This window comes from Onychostruthus taczanowskii, unplaced genomic scaffold (assembly GCF_017590055.1).
Source record: "Onychostruthus taczanowskii isolate IOZ18803 unplaced genomic scaffold, ASM1759005v1 scaffold18, whole genome shotgun sequence".
Classification (NCBI taxonomy): domain Eukaryota; kingdom Metazoa; phylum Chordata; class Aves; order Passeriformes; family Passeridae; genus Onychostruthus; species Onychostruthus taczanowskii.
In genome coordinates, this window is record NW_024499017.1 from 12,781,348 (window position 1) to 12,797,853 (window position 16,506).

The following is a 16,506-nucleotide window of genomic DNA, read 5'->3' on the forward strand; positions in this document are numbered from 1 at the left end:
TGCCCAAAACTGCACTGATTGTCCCCAAAACACCTCCCCAGTCCTGTCCCAGCCCCCCAGGAGCAGGGCAGGACTGGAAGATTCCCCCTGGAGCAGGAGGCAGGGGCAGCTGGTGCCTTTCCCACTTTTTATTGCAACAGCAACTGCAGAAATGACAAAAACCAGGGAGAGCCGGATCAGAGCTGCCTGATCCCCCCGGGAGCTGGGGATTCCCTGAGAGATGGAGTTCCACAGGGATTTGGGGATCCCCCAGGAAACTGGGGGGTGCTTGGAGAGCTGAGACCCTCAGGGAGCTGAGCATGCCCAGGGATTTGGGATTTCCCAGGAGCTGAGGAGCCCCTGGAAGCAGGAGACTCACAGGGAGCTGAGAATCCCCAAGGATTTGGGGGATCCTTAGGAGCTGGGAAGGCCTTGGGGGCTGCAGACCCCACAGGAAGCTGAACGTTCTTGGGGATTTGGGGAGGTCCAGGAGCTGGGGAGCTCCTGGGAGCTGCAGACCCCACAGGGAGTTGAGCAGCCCCAGGGATTTGAGACTCTCCAGAAGTTGGGAAGTCCCTGAGGGCTGGAAACCCCACAGGGAGCATCACATCGCTGCGAATTTGGGAGCTGAGCACCTTAGGGGATTTGGGGATCCCCAGGAGATGGAGATCCTACAGGGAGATGGAAATCCTACACCACATCGCTGTGAATTTGGGAGCTGAGCATCATAGGGGATTTGGGGATCCCCAGGAGAGCTGAGGACCCCAGAGCATCACTGGGGATTTGGGAATCCCTTGGGGAGCCCAGAGGAACTGATGATCCCAGGGATCTGAGCATCACCAGGAGCTGGGGACCCACAGCAAGCAGCTCAGCACCCCCGGGGTTCTGGGGACCCCCAGGAGCCCGACGGCTGCAGCAGACCCAGGAGCAGCTGGGAAGCAGGAGCAGGAGCAGGAGCAGGGCAGGAGGATCCCCCATTATTCCACCTCCACGGGGATGGGGTTCACCTGCCCCCCCACCTCCGGCTGCTTCTTGCGGGCGTCGGGGGGGGGCCGGGGCGGGGGGTTGCTGGGGGGCTGCTTGATGGTGCCCCCCACTTGTGGCCGCTCCTGGGGCTTCTGCTCGATGGGTCTCCACTCCTCCCCTCGAACTGCAGCCTGTGGGATCGGGACAGTGCCAAGGAACAAGCCCCACCCCAAAAAGGGGCTGATGGGGGCAGGGAAAGCACCGGGGGACGGGAGTGGGGGGAGGAGGATGTGACCCCTGCACACCCTGATCAGGACAAGCTGTTCCTGCAGCCCCGTCTGGGAATGCTTCTGGAATTCATATGGAAGCACTGGTGTGTGGGTTCAGGGGTGGCTTCCACCTCCCAGCCCCCCAAAACCCCCCTGCACTCACCAGCAGGTAGATGCCACTGGCAATGCCCAGGCAGACAGTGCCCAGGATGGTGGAGAGGAGGAATCCAGCAGGGACAGCCAGGCTGTGACAGAGATTTGGTGTTCAGAGGGAGCCAGGGGGGCCCAGCCCCAGCCCTAACCCTGCATCCCACTCGGGGGTCCCAGCCCCAACCCCGACCCTGCACCCCACTCGGGGGTCCCAGCCCCAACCCCGACCCTGCACCCCCCTCGGGGGTCCCAGCCCCAACCCCGACCCTGCACCCCCCTCGGGGGTCCCAGCCCCAACCCCGACCCTGCACCCCCCTCGGGGGTCCCAGCCCCAACCCCGACCCTGCACCCCCCTCGGGGGTCCCAGCCCCAACCCCGACCCTGCACCCCCCTCGGGGGTCCCAGCCCCAACCCCGACCCTGCACCCCCCTCGGGGGTCCCAGCCCCAACCCCGACCCTGCACCCCCCTCGGGGGTCCCAGCCCCAACCCCGACCCTGCACCCCCCTCGGGGGTCCCAGCCCCAACCCCGACCCTGCACCCCCCTCGGGGGTCCCAGCCCCAACCCCGGCCCTGCCCCCCCCTCAGGGGGATCCCAGTCCCAGTCCTGACCCTGCACCCCACGCGGGGATCCGAGCCCCAGCCCCAACGCTGCACCCCACTCTGGGATGCCAGCCCCAGTCCCGACCCTGCACCCCACTCACGCGGCGTGGAGAACGGCTCGGATGTAATAATTCCTGGTGAGGGGCCCCAGGAGCTTCACCACAGCTGTCAGGTACTTCTGGCCGCTGCAGGGTGACAGCAGGGGGTCACTGGGGGTGTCCCCACCCTCAGGGGACAGCCAGCCTCCTCTGCAAGGATCACCCCGAGGAACGCACCCGTGGGATCCAGCTCTGCTCCCACATCCCTGTGTTCGGGGGGCACCAGGACCCCCAGGGCTGCGGGGGGGACACAGCACTCACCACCTCTCCATGGTGGAGCCCTTTTTCCGTTTGCTCCTGGGATACTCGAGCAGGCAGACCAGGACACCTGCCGCACTGCCGGGACGTCAAGGAAAGGCAGGATGGGACCGGGAACGGCCCCGAGGAACGACCCGCATCCCAAAACAAGGGCTGTGCGGGGCAGGGAACGCACAGCTGGAGCAGGGTGGGGGGATAAGGATGTGACCCCTCCCCGGCCATGCCTCCCAGCCCGATCGGGACAGGGTTTTCCCGCAGCCCTGCCCCGGGAATGCTGTCGGGAAGGATACATGGAATACGCCGCGAAGTACCAGCCCTTGAACTGCCCCGCCACGGCCACGATCCCGCCCGTCAGCAGGACTGCGGGAACAGCCGGGATGGAGCGGTCACACCGGGCCGGGATACCGAGCCCAACCCGGGAGACACCCCCCACAAACCGGGATATAACCCCCAACCCGGGATACAACACGCAAAAGGGGTACAACCCCCAAACAGGGATACAACCCCCCAAAACCAGGATATAGCCCCCAACCCGGGATAAAACCCCCAACCCGGGATACAACCCTCCAAACCCGGGATACAACCCTCCAAACCCGGGATACAACCCCCCAAACCCGGGATACAAATCCCCAAACCTGGATACAACCCCCAGCCCGGGATACAACTCCCCAAACCCGGGATACAACCCCCCAAAGAGGGATACAACCCCCCAAAACCTGGATAATACAGCCCTCAACCCGGGATACACCCCCCCAAACCCCGGACACAACTCCCAGCCTGGGGTGCAGCTCCCAAAACCGCAGACACAGCCCCGAGCTCAGGATATGTCCCCCCAAACCCAGGACCCGGCCCCCCGCAACCCCAAGCGGGGTTCTGGCCCTGGGGACACAGGGGACACGGGGGACCCCGGGCTCGGAGGGGGTCCCCGGCCCAGGCCCCCCACGGGGCGATCGGCAACTCCGGGGCCCTGCGGGAGCTCTTTGGCCTCGGGGCCGGAGCAAGAGGAAGAGAGAGGAGGGAACCGAGGGAGAGAGGGCAGAGGAGGAAGAGAAAAGGAGGAAGCGAAGGCTCCAGCCCCGCTGGGCCGCGACTTCCCGGCCGTGCCCCGCCCGCACCCTCAGCCCGGCGGGGCCGCGACCCCCCCAGTCCCATCGGCCGGGGCTCGGCCTGCCCAGCCCGCGGGGCGCTCGCTCCCTCCAGAGCCCGGGGACTTTGCGGAGTGCCCGGGTGCCCCAAAGCCCCAGCCCCGCACTCACTGAGCCCGGCGGCGAGCGCCTGCTCGTTCGCCCACATGGCCCACTCGATCTGCCCCATGGCCCGCGCCCCAAGCGGCCGGCCCGAGCGCCTTCGGCTGCTCCCGGCTCCGCTCGGCTCGGCCCGAGCGCCTTCGGCTGCTCCCGGCTCCGCTCGGCTCGGCCCGAGCGCCTTCGGCTATTCCCAGCCCGGTCCGGTTCGGCTCAGCCCGGTCGCGTTCGGTTCGGCTCAGCTCAGCTCGGCTCAGCCCGGTCGGGTTCTGCTCGGCCCGGTTCGGCCCGTTCTGCTTCGCTCTGCCCGCTGGAGCTCGGCTGCTCCCGGTGGGCCCGGCCCGTCCCGGTTCGGCTCCGCTCGGCCGGTCCCGATCCGGAAGGCGGGTGGGCCACGCCCCCTTCGCGCTGACCACACCCCTTCCAATACACCACGCCCGTTTGTATTAACCACGCCCCCTTCCCCACAGGCCACGCCCCCGCGGGGACACGGCACCGGCCCGGGGCCACACCGGGACACGGGACACGGGACACGGTGGTGACAGGGATGGCGCGGAGGGACAGGGACAGCCCGGGACAACAGGGGCCATGCGAGGGGACAGGACCCGTGCCAGCAGCGGGGACAGCAGAGGGATGGGCAAAAGATCCGTGCCAGCAGCAGGGACATCGGAGTGATGGGGACAGCATCAGCCCTGCAAGGGACAGGGAGGGGACAGGGGATGTGGCACGTGCAAGGGACAGGGGCAGTGTGGAAGGACAGGATCGGTGACAGCTTGGGGGCATACAGGACAGGAGATGTCCCACAAGGGACACAGGGGTCATGTGGGGTGACAGGGCTGTGTGGAGGAACACGCTCAGCCCGACATCGGAGTCCCATCTCCTGTCCCCATCTCCTGTCCCCCCCAGCCCCACGCACAGAACCCGACACCCCAAACAGCACTGGAACCAGGAACCCTCTATTTCTTTACAAAAGATTAAAAACCAGCCCCGGGGTGACATCCTGCCCCAGGGCTGGGGACAGCTTTGCAGCAGGCCTGGCTCAGGGTCCTGAGGCTCGCTGGTGGCACCGGCAGAGTCCCCCCGGCGTGTCCCGGCTGTCCCCGAGTGTCACCGGGGTCAGGCACGGCTCCGGGGCAGCCCATCCGGGCCCAGCAGGTGCTGGCTGGGGTCATCCACGAGCTGGGGACCGGGGCCAGGCTGTGGGGCAGGACACGGCTCAGGGACACCGGGGAGCCCCGCTGCTGGCAGGGCACCCCCCGCTGCGGGTGGGGGACAGCTCTGGGCCCCACGGACCCCAAAAGGTCACTCCAGTGGGAATGTGTCCAGAAATGGGGTCCTGCACACCCCCTGGGGATGGGGACAGGGATGGGGTCCCACACACCACCCTGGGGACGGGGACAGGGATGGGGTCCCACACACCACCCTGGGGACGGGGACAGGGATGGGGTCCCACACTCAGCCCCTGGGGATTGGGATAGGGCCCCACACACACCCCCAGGGTGGAGACAAGGATGGAGTCCCACACAAAGCTCTGGATGGGGACAGGGATGGGGTTCTGGACACCCCCTTGGGGATGGGGACAGGGATGGAGTCCCACACAAAGCTCTGGATGGGGACAGGGATGGGGTCCTGGACACCCCTGGGGCTGGGGACAGGGATGGGGTCCTGGACACCCCTGGGGCTGGGGACAGGGATGGGGTCCTGGACACCCCTGGGGCTGGGGACAGGGATGGGGTCCTGGACACCACCATGGGAATTGGAACAGGGATCAGGTCCTGGACACCCCTGGGGTTGGGGACAGGGATGGGGTCCCACACAAAGCCCTGAGGATGGGGACAGGGATGGGGTCCTGGACACCAACGTGGGAATTGGGACAGGGATGGGGTCCCACACAAAGCCCTGGGGATGGGGACAGGGATGGGGTCCCTCACACCACCCTGGGGATGGGGACAGGGATGGAGTCCCACACTCAGCCCCTGGGGATGAGAACAGGGCCCTACACACCCCCCTGGGAACTGGGACAAGTATGGGGTCCCGGACACCCCTGGGCACAGCAGTGGGGTCCCACCACCCCCTTGGGGCCAGGGATGTGGTCAGACCCCTCCTGAGAGGCCGTGTCCCCCCCGGTGGCCGTGCCCCAGCCCCAGGCTCACCTTGGTGTGCAGGATGTACTGCACAGCCCCCGGCACGGGCTCGGCCAGCACGGCGCCCTCCAGCTCCCGCGGCAGCGCGGCCGGGCCCACGGGCAGCCCCCGGACAAACCTGCGGCATGGCCAGCGCTCAGTGCCCCCGTCCCCAGCGTCCCCAGCGTCCCCAGCACCCCGGGAAGCAGCGGGGTTCCCTTACTGGTCCCCGTTGGTGGCCGGGGGGAAGCTGCGCCTCACCACCTCCACGAACTCGGCCACGGTGTCGGCCAGCGCGAAGATGACGGCGTTGGGGCCGGCGTCGAAGGTGTAGGCGACCTGCGGGGGCACGGTGGGGACGTGGGGACCCGCACAAGGGTCGTGTGGCAGCCCCCAGGGCCCTGTGGGTACCTTGGTGTGGCCGTGGTGGGCGTTGTAGCGGTGTGCCAGCGCGATGACGTGGCGGGACACGTCCGTCAGGTAGAAGATGGGCGGGAAGGTGTCGAGGCAGGTGGCGTGGAACTGGTTGCTGTCCCTCATGGCCAGCTGGCCAAAGCCCTCAAAGTCACGGTCCCGGATGTGCTGCATCATCTGGGCCAGGCGCTCGGGGACCACCACCTCTGCCCGGTGCTGCCACAGCAGGGGGGTCACCATCGGCACAGTGACACCCACGGCAGGCGGGTCGTGGTCGCCCCAAATCAGTGACAACCACAGCAGGCAGGGTGTGGCCACCCCGGTTTAGTGACACCCCATGGCAGGAGGGTCACGGTTACCCCGATTTGGTGACATCCACAACGGGTGGGTTGTGGTCACCCTGAATCTGGGGATACCCACAGGAGGAAGATCATTGTCCCCCCAGTTTGGTGACACCCACAGCGCCACGACCCTCTGGGTGTCACTGCACCCCCTCCAGCCCCATTCCAAGGGAAAGGGGACCCTGTCCCTGCAAGGCAGGACGAGTCCCATGTCCCCCTACCTTCAGCAGGGGACTGGTCTCCACACTGGTCTGCATGCCCGCCGTGCTGCCCACCGGCTTCTTCTCCCCGCTGACCTGGGGGGACACAGGCACTGGGACACGGCCCCTCCTGAGCCCCTCCACGTCCCAAATCCCATCCAAATCCCCTGCCAGCCGCTCACCACCAGGACGAGGACGCGGAGCTCCGGCCAGTGCGTCTCGGGGGCCACCTGGAGGGCCAGGCTGTCGGTGCCATCGGGGCGCTCCCCGCGCTGCCACTGCACGAAGCCCCCGAACATGCTGCGGCAGGCACTGCCCGAGCCCCGCCGGGCCACCTCGGACAGCTCCTCCTCCAGCCCGTAGAGCCGGGCCAGCGCCGACACTGCGGGGACAGGCAGAGGGGACAGCCCTGTCACTGCTCCTGCTGCTACCACAGAGCTGGGCCAGCCAGAGCACAATCAGAGGGGAGAGTCCTGTCCCCCCTCCTGCTGCTACCACAGAGCTGGGCCAGCCAGAGCACAATCAGAGGGGAGAGTCCTGTCCCCCCTCCTGCTGCTACCACAGAGCTGGGCCAGCCAGAGCACAATCAGAGGGGAGAGTCCTGTCCCCCCTCCTGCTGCTACCACAGAGCTGGGCCAGCCAGAGCACAATCAGAGGGGAGAGTCCTGTCCCCCCTCCTGCTGCTACCACAGAGCTGGGCCAGCCAGAGCACAGAGGGGACAGCCCTGTCCCCCCTCCTGCTGCTATCACAGAGCTGGGCCAGCCAGAACACAATCAGAGGGGAGAGTCCTGTCACCCCTCCTGCTGCTACCACAGAGCTGGGCCAGCCAGAGCACAGAGGGGACAGCCCTGTCACCCCTCCTGCTGCTACCACAGAGCCAGACCAGCCAGAGCACAATCAGAGGGGACAGCCCTGTCACCCCCTCCCAGCGCCCTCCATGCCATAGCGCCACAGGCAGGGGACAGGTCCCAGCAAGGGGACAGCCCTGTCACCTCTCTCCCAGCCCAGGAGGGGACAGAAGAGGGCGGGGGACACACCCAGGCAGGCGTAGCCGGCGGCGGAGGAGGCGAGCCCGGCGGCCGTGGGGAAGTTGTTCTCGGAGGCGATGTGGATTTTGTAGGAGAGGCTGAGCGCTGCCGTGTCCTCACCGCCCCCGCGGCGCTTCCGAGCCAGGCGCCGCACTGCGGGGACAGCGGGGTCAGGGATGGTGGGGACAGGGACAGCAGGGACAGCAGGGTCAGGGACAGCGGGGACAATGGGGACAGGGACAGTGGGGACAGCGGGGTCAGGGATGGTGGGGACAGGGACAGCAGGGTCAGGGATGGTGGGGACAGCGGGGTCAGGGATGGTGGGGACAGCAGGGACAGGGACAGTGGGGACAGCGGGGTCAGGGATGGTGGGGACAGTGGGGTCAGGGACACCGGGCACAGGGACAGCAGCGACAGTGGGGACAGGGACAGCAGGGTCAGGGATGGTGGGGACAGCGGGGTCAGGGACACTGGGCACAGGGACAGCAGCGACAGGGATGGTGAGGACAGTGGGGACAGCGGGGGCAGGGATGGTGGGGACAGTGGGGTCAGGGACACCGGGCACAGGGACAGCAGCGACAGGGATGGTGAGGACAGTGGGGTCAGGGATGGTGGGGACAGCGGGGTCAGGGACACTATGGTCAGGGACAGCAGCGACAGGGATGGTGAGGACAGTGGGGACAGCGGGGTCAGGGATGGTGGGGACAGCAGGGACAGGGATGGTGGGGACAGGGACAGCAGGGCCAGGGGACAGCAGGGTCAGGAACATTGGGGATAGGGACAGCAGGGTCAGGGACACCAGGGACAGTGGGGTCAAGGACAGCAGGGACAGGGATGGTGGGGACAGCAGGGACAGGGACACTGGGCACAGGGACAGCACAGACAGGGGACAGCAGGGTCAGGGACAGCGGGGACAGTGGGGTCAGGGACACCAGGGTGAGGGACAGTGGGGACAGTGGGGTCAAGGACAGCAGGGACAGGGGACAGCAGGGACACCCCCGGGCAGGGGACACTCACCCTCTCGCAGACAGGCCTGGACCCGCGGGTGCCCCACGTCCGCCTCCTTCCCGTTGAGCCACAGCCGGTCCTCCGTGAAATCCCGGCTGGCGGCCGCCGTCGTGGTGGTCTTGAGCTGTGGGGAGAGAGGGAGGGGGCTCAGCACCCCTGGGGGCTGATCCTAAACCTGGGCCTGGTCCTGGTCCTAAACCTGGTCCTGGTCCTGATCCTAAACCTGGTCCTGGTACTAAACTTGGTCCTGGTCCTGATGCTGACCCACCTGGTCCTGGTGCAGCGTCACGCTCAGGGAGGAGTTGATGGGCAGGATGAGGTCGGTGTCTCGCTTGCCCCCTGCAAGAGAGCACGGCATGGCACGGCTTGGAATGGCATGGAATGGCATGGAAGAGCATAGCAGGGCTAGGAATGGCATGGCATGGCTAAGAACGGCATGAAAGTTTGACAGCACCAGCAAAGCGTGGCATGACAGCACCTAGCATGGCTTAGTTGAGCCACAGCCGGTCCTCCGTGAAATCCCGGCTGGCGGCCGCCGTCGTGGTGGTCTTGAGCTGTGGGGAGAGAGGGAGGGGGCTCAGCACCCCTGGGGGCTGATCCTAAACCTGGGCCTGGTCCTGGTCCTAAACCTGGTCCTGGTCCTGATCCTAAACCTGGTCCTGATGCTGACCCACCTGGTCCTGGTGCAGCGTCACGCTCAGGGAGGAGTTGATGGGCAGGATGAGGTCGGTGTCTCGCTTGCCCCCTGCAAGAGAGCACGGCATGGCACGGCTTGGAATGGCATGGAAGAGCATAGCAGAGCTAGGAATGGCATGAAAGTTTGACAGCACCAGCAAAGCGTGGCATGACAGCACCTAGCATGTGGCTGGCACAGCTTAGAATGGCACGGCTAGAAATGGCATGGCACAGCTTGGAATGGCATGGCACAGCCAGGAATGGCATGGCACAGCCTGGAATGGCATGGCACAGCCAGGAATGCCATGGCATGGCTAGGAGAGACATGGAACGGCTCGGAATGCACTGATGGACACAGAGCAAAGCATGGCATAACAGCGCTTGGCACGGCACGGCAAGCAGGGACACGGTGCAGCACAGCCCGGCCCGGCACCCCCAGCCCAGCCCGAGCCCCGGAGGTGCCCGGCCCGCCCGGCCGTGTCCCCGGCACTCACAGTACTTGATCACGGCGATGTTCACGGGGGCCGTGCAGGTCGCCATGGCCAGCGCGCGCTCCGCCGCCATCGCTGCCGGCAGCACTCGGGCCCCGCCCCCGCGCCATGCACGTGACCGTGGCCTGCGGCCGGTCCCGCCTCGCCATTGGTCAAGACCGCAGCACACGGTTCCCAACAGCCAATGGCAGCGATCGGACCACGGGCGGCCCCGCCCCCTGAGCGCGCTGGGCCGGGCCTGCGGGGCGCCATTTTTGAATTGGGCAAGACCTGCGCATGCGCAGATGCTCCCGGTGCCTCCGGTACCGTCCCGGTGCTCCCGGTACCACTCCCGGTTCTGCTCCCGGTACCGCTCCCAGGGCTCCCCGCACAGCTCAGGCCCCGGCAGCCCACTGCCCCAGTGCTACTTAGTGTCCCCAGTGCTGCCGCACTCCTGGTCACCTCCACACCCCAAATATCCAAATATTCCCAGTGCTCCAAATGTCCCCAGCACTCCCTGAGTGCTCCCACTGCCACAAGGTCACTGTATCCCAGTGCCCCAGCATCCCAGTGCTCCCTGTATCCCAGTGCCCCAGCATCCCAGTGCTCCCAGTATCCCAGTGCTCCCAGTACTCCCTGTATCCCAGTGCCCCAGCATCCCAGTGCTCCCAGTATCCCTGCAGTGCTTCCCCCCACAGAGGCCACGCGTGGATGAAACTGCCTTTATTGAGAAAAATGGTTTGCTACAAATACGTCGTAGAGTTAATTCCTCTTCAAAAAACAGGACGGCTCGTTAAAAGTTCTAATTATGCAAAAAAGTGGTGGGTGATGCACTGGTGGGCACGGCCAGTGGGATCCATGGATCCACGGCACGGAGGGATCCCGGGCACAGGAATGACCCCTGGCACAGCCTGGCGTGGCCCCTCACACCCAGGGCCTTAAAGTGCTTTACAAAAGCAGCTCTTGCTGCCCCCGCTCTGTCTCTGTGGGGCAAAAAGGAGAAGGAAAAGGAGGAGAGAGGGAAGGAGCCCGAGGTTAATGGTGCTGCTGAGGGTCCCAGCTGAGCACAGGACAGGGAAATGCTCCTGGGTCCCTCCTGGAAGGTGCCAGAGCTCTCCATCCCACAGGAACACCCCCAGGAGCCAGCAATGCTGGGCAGAGGAGGTCCCATCCCTCTCCCTGCCCTGCCAGGGGAGCTCAGGGCTCCCTGCACGGCTGCAGATCCCAAAATCATCCATGCTGTGAAAACCAAAACAAACCCCAGGCAGTATTGCTAGAGCAGAGCTGGAGCCAGGTTTTGGATAAAGCTCAGGAATTCTCTGAGCAGGGAGATGCAGAGGGGGCCTCTCCCACCTTTCCCTGCAAATCCTGCAGGGAATCACCCCCTCCCTCAGGGCTCGCCCCGTGGCTGCTGCCATCTCCCTCCCAGCCTCTCCCAGCCCTCCAGAGCCAACTCCAGCAGCAGCAGGCAGGGCTGAGAGGAAGGGGCAGGGGGAAGGGGTCACCAGGATGCTGTGGAGCACCCCGGATCAGCAGTGCCCCGTTCCCAGGGAGGGATCACCACAGGGAGATGCAGTCCCTGATTTCTGGGGGGATCGGGAGCTCGGGGCTGGGATCCTGCATGGACAGCCATTCCATGGGCAACCAGCACCTGGATCCAACCCAACCATCCTGCCTGCTCCCTCACAATTCTGCTGAGGGAAGGGAAAGGCCCAGAATATCCAGGATGGCCCAGAAAGATCCCTGCACTCCCTCCCACCCGAGTCCGACCCGCTCCGGGATCCAGCTCCTGCCTCCCACTCCATTCTCAATCCAAGTGTTCATTTGCTTGGGTTATCTGTGTAAAAAATAAACTTTCTTAATAATGTTCCATAAAAATACTCTTGTCCCAGGTGGCAGATATTGCAGAGTGAAGGGGAGCAGCTTCTGACCCCGCTCTAGAAAACGTGGAAAAGGCTTCGCGCCGCTCCGTGTAGAAAAAGGCAAGGATTTGGTGTCCCAAGAGCTGGTACAAAACGAGGAAGGGTCTCCCTGGATGCTGGATGCCATCCTCCAGGGCTCCTCTGAACCACTCTTCAGTCTCATCCTGGGATTCAGGTGAAGGAGGCAGCTCCAGCCTCCAGCACGGGGGTCAGGACAGCCTGACATCTCTAGAAAAATCCTTGGAGAGTTTAAAAAAAGATGCTCTGTGCTGCCTTCCTCCTTTTTAAAAGGATGTGGCTGATTCCAGTCCCAAATGAGGGTGTTTGGCATCCAATCTATCAGTTTCAGGTACCTATTCTGCTGCAACAGAGAGCAGGGAGGAGCGTGCCAAAAAGCATCTAACAATAAATAGATCTGGACACGGGGCTATGCTCCCAGCACGGATATTAAATGCCAATCCAAGGATGGATCCCAGCCCTGCTCCAGAGCTCTCTGCTCACTCACTGTGACAACCAAAGAGGCTCCACCTTCTTAAACAAGGTGGGAATTGCAGTGGGAACAGAGGCAGCAGAGGGGCTCCAGAGGGTTCCTGGAGTGTGCAGAAGGAGCCAGGGCAGGGAGAGGGATCAGCCTCAGTTCTCAGAGAGGGACAGAGCCAGGGCCGCCTGCAACGCTGCCTCCTCGTCGATGTTGTAATCCTGAAAGCCAAAGAGGGCAGCTCAGCAGAGCTGGCACAGCCAGGGCACGCTGTGCCACGGAGCCCTGCCCGCTGCCGTGCCACACGGATGCCAGGAGTGGCACCCGTGCTCTTCCCGGTGTCCCCAGCGCCCACGTCCCTCTCCTGCTGGGATCTCACAGCTGCCAGGAGGGATGGAACCTGCCCACACAAGCTGAGGCCAAAGGGTGAAGCTTTTTAGCAAGGCCAGGGGTTGGGATATTCCTCTGAAAATGCCTGGAGGTTCTTTTCCCTGACATCTCTCCAATGAAAGCAGGATGGGAACAGAGGCTCCCCTGAGGCCAAGGCTGAGCCATCAGTGCCCCCCACACAGGAGGGGTCAGGGACCCTCCCACGTGCAGCAACCACACCCCCACCAAACCCTGGTCCCACCCCCTGATCCCAAAACCTCCAAGAAAAGGGCCTCTGTGTTAGAATTCCTCAGGGGAAGAGCTCCATGGAAAAACCCATTTTGTGGAGGGCAGGAACAATCCCCTCTCCTCCTGGTGTGTGAGGACACCCTGGTGGGTGTGGGGTCTCGTGGGTGGGCCACGTGTGCCCTGTGAAGGGCTGGTTTCAGAACATGGGATGGGACATGGGATGGGGGGGTCCCCCTTTTTTGGCTCAGGGTCAGACTCACCACGAAGGTGTCGTAGGAGAACTTGTGCCTGTGGAGCAGGTGCTGCAGGAAGTTGGCACTCTTGTAGCTGGGATCCCCCCAGGGCATGGCCGAGCACACCGGGCACACCTGAGGGGACAGGGACACAGGATGGTGGCACCTGCACAGGGACCTCCCAGAGAGCTGAGTGGTGTGTGCCCCTCCTCTGACAGGCTCCAAGCTCCATCCAGCCTGGCCTGGGACACTGCCAGGGATCCAGGAGCAGCCACAGCTGCTCTGGGCACCTGTGCCAGGGCCTGCCCCCCCTCACAGGGAAGGATTTCTCCCTAATACCCAACCCAAACAATTCTCTGGCAGTTTGGATCCATTCCCCCTCATCCTGTCCCTCCAGGCCCTTGTCAATAGCCTCTCTCCACCTTTCCTGCAGGTCCTGGAAGGCCCCAATTAGGTCTCCCTGAAGATTCTCTCTCCCAGGCTGAACAATCCCAGTTTTCTCAGCCTCTCCTCATGACAGAGCTGCTCCACCCCTCTGATCCCCTTGGTGATCTCCTCTGGAGTCGCTCCATCAGCTCCAGGTCCTTCCTGTGCTGAAGATGCCAAGTTCCCCAACTTGCTCAACCCAGAGGGGACAGCAAGAGGAAATCCAGCACCACCTGGTTTGTAGGAACAGGGGGATGGAGGCAGCTCAAAGCAGAGCCAGATCCCCTGCTCCCAAAGGGATTTCAACCAGCTGGAACACAGCTGTGCCTCCACAAACATCCGTGCTGCTGGCCTGGGATGCTGCAGGGTGTGGCTGGACTCCAGGGCTGTCCCACACCCCCCAGCAGCACTCACCACCTTGTTGGGGTCGTTCCTGTGGTTCTCCATGCAGTGCTTCACCAGCTCCTGCTGGTCCAGGTTCCGCGCCCCGCAGTACGGACACACGAACGTGGAGCGGTTGGGAATGTTGCTGAGGAGAGCAAGGATGAGCTCAGATCTCAGGGGAGGCTGCACTGAGTCCTCCCAAACTAACACACACAGCTCTGTGACAGCAGCAGCCAGCCCAGCCCCCTCCCAGCCCACCTCCATGCTTGGGTGGATCCCTCATCCCAGCCCACGCTCCGGAACCTGGAGCGGCAGTGCCAGGAGGGAACGGGCGCTGCTCTTCCTCCCAGGGACAGGCACAACACACACCTGGGTGGCAGGGCATGCAAGGAGGGCCACACTCCCCTGCCCGAGGCACAGGCATACCTGGGAATAGGCTGGGATGTGGGGACAACTGGAACAAACTTGGGGCAGTTGGCCATCTGCTCCTGCACCTTGGCGCAGGACGAGACGTGGGAGCGCATTTTGGCCAGGGTCACCTGCAGGAGGAGGACAAGGAACGCTCCTGGAGGGGCAGGAACACCTGCCAGGAGCCAGCACAGGAGCTGCCTTTGCTCAGCCAAGGTGGGAGTCACCTCTGGCCCACGACCACAGCAGTGGGAATGCTGCACCCTCCCATCCCTCCTTGCAGGATGGAGATTTGGGGCTGCAGGGATCCCCAGAGGTTCTGTCCCCATTCCCTGGGAGCAGAGCCTGACCCCCCTGGCTGTCCCCTCTGTGCAGAGCCAGAAGGTGCCCCCTGAGCCTCCTTTTCCCCAGGCTGAGCCTCCTTTTCCCCAGGCTGGGCCTCCTTTTCCCCAGGCTGGGCCTCCTTTTCCCCAGGCTGGGCCTCCTTTTCCCCAGGCTGGGCCTCCTTCTCTCCCGGCTGGGCCTCCTTCTCTCCCGGTTGGGCCTCCTTTTCTCCAGGCTGAGCCTCCTTTTCCAGGCTGGGCCTCCTTTTCTCCAGGCTGGGCCTCCTTTTCTCCAGGCTGGGCCTCCTTTTCCCCAGGCTGGGCCTCCTTCTCTCCCGGCTGGGCCTCCTTCTCTCCAGGTTGGGCCTCCTTTTCTCCAGGCTGAGCCTCCTTTTCCCCAGGCTGGGCCTCCTTTTCCCCAGGCTGAGCCTCCTTTTCCCCAGGCTGAGCCTCCCCCAGACCCCTCCCCACCTGTGTTCTGTTCTCTGGACAGATTCCAGAGGAGGATGGGGACACTGGGGACACTGGGGACACTGGGGACAGCTTTACCTTCTTGCTGCAGCCCCTGCAGGGAGCCTTGTAGGACGAGAGCTGCTTCTCCAGGCTGGAAGCCTTCTCCACCTTCTTGGGGTCGAAGGGCACGCGGCAGAGCGGGCACAGCGGGGAGGGCACCTGCAGGCAGGGCTGCAGGCATTCCCCACAAAACCTGGGGACACAGGGTGGCCCTGAGCACCCCGGGCACAGCAGGATGCCAGCAGGGCACCCCCAGCGCCCCAAAACACGGGTTTTAGCTTTTCAGCGGAGCTGTGAGTGGACAGTGAACCCCAACATGGAAATGGACCAAACCTTATAAAAGTGTGAAAACCTGTGACTCAGGTCTCACAAGGATGCCCAAGGTGCATCCTTTAAAGGTCTTTTAATAAATCCCTACTTTATTCCTTTAGCTCTGTCCAGCCTCTGTTCTAGGCAGCCTCTCAGGCCTCACAGGGATCAGCATCCTTACTGGGAGAACTGGGAGCAGGTGAGTCCCCAGGGAGCTGCTGCAGGCTCCAGGCTGGATCTGACAGCAGCCCAAAGCAGTGCTGGGTATCCAGGCCAGGCAGAAGCCTGGATCAGCTCATTCCAAGATCCTTACAGCACCAGGAGCAAAGGAATCCCAGCAGCCCCGTCCCCAAAATCCGATCATCCTGGCATTCCTGGAGCTCCTCCTCAGCAGGAACAGGGAATGAAGCACCCCAAAGGCTGCCAGGGGATGGGGATGGGCCATCGTGGGGGGCTCAGCAATCGCCCCCAGTCCCAAAAGAGCAGGAGAACGTCCCCAAAATCAGCTGGAAAAGGGATCAGGGTGTCCCCGAAATGCTGGGGGGGCACGGGAAGGGCTCGGGGGGTCCTGGGGACAGCTGAGGGAGGGGAAGGGTGGGATGGGGATCCCGGGGTGGGACGGGATGAGGGTCCCGGGACTTGGCCCAGGGTGAGGGGTCCCGGTACCGAACATCCCCGGTGTGGGCCGGGGGTCCCGGTACCGAACCATCCCCGGTGTGAAGCGGGGGTCCCGGTACCGGCCGGGCTCACCGGGCAGAGCGCCCGCAAGGCTCCCAGAGCCGGCACAGCGCCCAGCCCAGCGTCCCGCCCGTCCCCGGGGCTGGCTCAGCCTGAGGGTCCCCGGGGGTCCCCGCCGCCCCCGCCCGGGCCCCGTCTCACGTGTGGCCGCAGCCCGCGATGCCGACGGCGCGGTGGAAAACCTCGAGGCAGATGGGGCAGCTGAACTGCGCCTGCCGAGCGGAGCCGAACGAGGCCGAGCGGAGCCGAGTGCGAGCCGAACGAGGCTGAGCGGGGCCCGGGTCGAGCAGGGGCGACGTCACCGAGCGGCGCCGCCGCGTCATCGCCCC

General features: G+C 64.5%; 3 protein-coding genes across 4 annotated transcripts; all 3 read right to left on the minus strand.

Moving 5' to 3' along the window:
* Positions 1-113: 113 nt before the first annotated feature.
* LOC121333982 (cytochrome b-245 light chain) lies at positions 114-3,958 on the minus strand. The gene is made up of 6 exons (XM_041400830.1): positions 3,578-3,958; positions 2,612-2,681; positions 2,325-2,399; positions 2,067-2,150; positions 1,378-1,459; positions 114-1,136 (listed from the first exon to the last, which is right to left on the minus strand). Exons 1-6 carry the CDS (start codon positions 3,633-3,635, stop codon positions 957-959), a joined length of 549 nt encoding a protein of 182 aa, XP_041256764.1. The 5' UTR covers positions 3,636-3,958; the 3' UTR covers positions 114-956.
* Positions 3,959-4,488: 530 nt separating this feature from the next.
* On the minus strand, positions 4,489-9,938 carry MVD (mevalonate diphosphate decarboxylase). 2 transcript variants are annotated; one of them, XM_041400828.1, is made up of 10 exons: positions 9,850-9,938; positions 9,355-9,425; positions 8,690-8,804; positions 7,682-7,825; positions 6,826-7,025; positions 6,665-6,739; positions 6,100-6,318; positions 5,912-6,027; positions 5,719-5,827; positions 4,489-4,762 (listed from the first exon to the last, which is right to left on the minus strand). In XM_041400828.1, exons 1-10 carry the CDS (start codon positions 9,917-9,919, stop codon positions 4,682-4,684), a joined length of 1,200 nt encoding a protein of 399 aa, XP_041256762.1. In that variant the 5' UTR covers positions 9,920-9,938; the 3' UTR covers positions 4,489-4,681. The 2 variants fall into 2 exon arrangements, with proteins under 2 accessions (XP_041256762.1, XP_041256763.1); XM_041400829.1 differs by lacking the exons at positions 9,355-9,425; positions 9,850-9,938 and adding an exon at positions 8,949-9,038.
* A 595-nt stretch (positions 9,939-10,533) lies between these two features.
* On the minus strand, positions 10,534-16,500 carry RNF166 (ring finger protein 166). The gene is made up of 6 exons (XM_041400874.1): positions 16,319-16,500; positions 15,167-15,323; positions 14,313-14,425; positions 13,917-14,031; positions 13,104-13,211; positions 10,534-12,446 (listed from the first exon to the last, which is right to left on the minus strand). Exons 1-6 carry the CDS (start codon positions 16,498-16,500, stop codon positions 12,381-12,383), a joined length of 741 nt encoding a protein of 246 aa, XP_041256808.1. The 3' UTR covers positions 10,534-12,380.
* Positions 16,501-16,506: the final 6 nt, after the last annotated feature.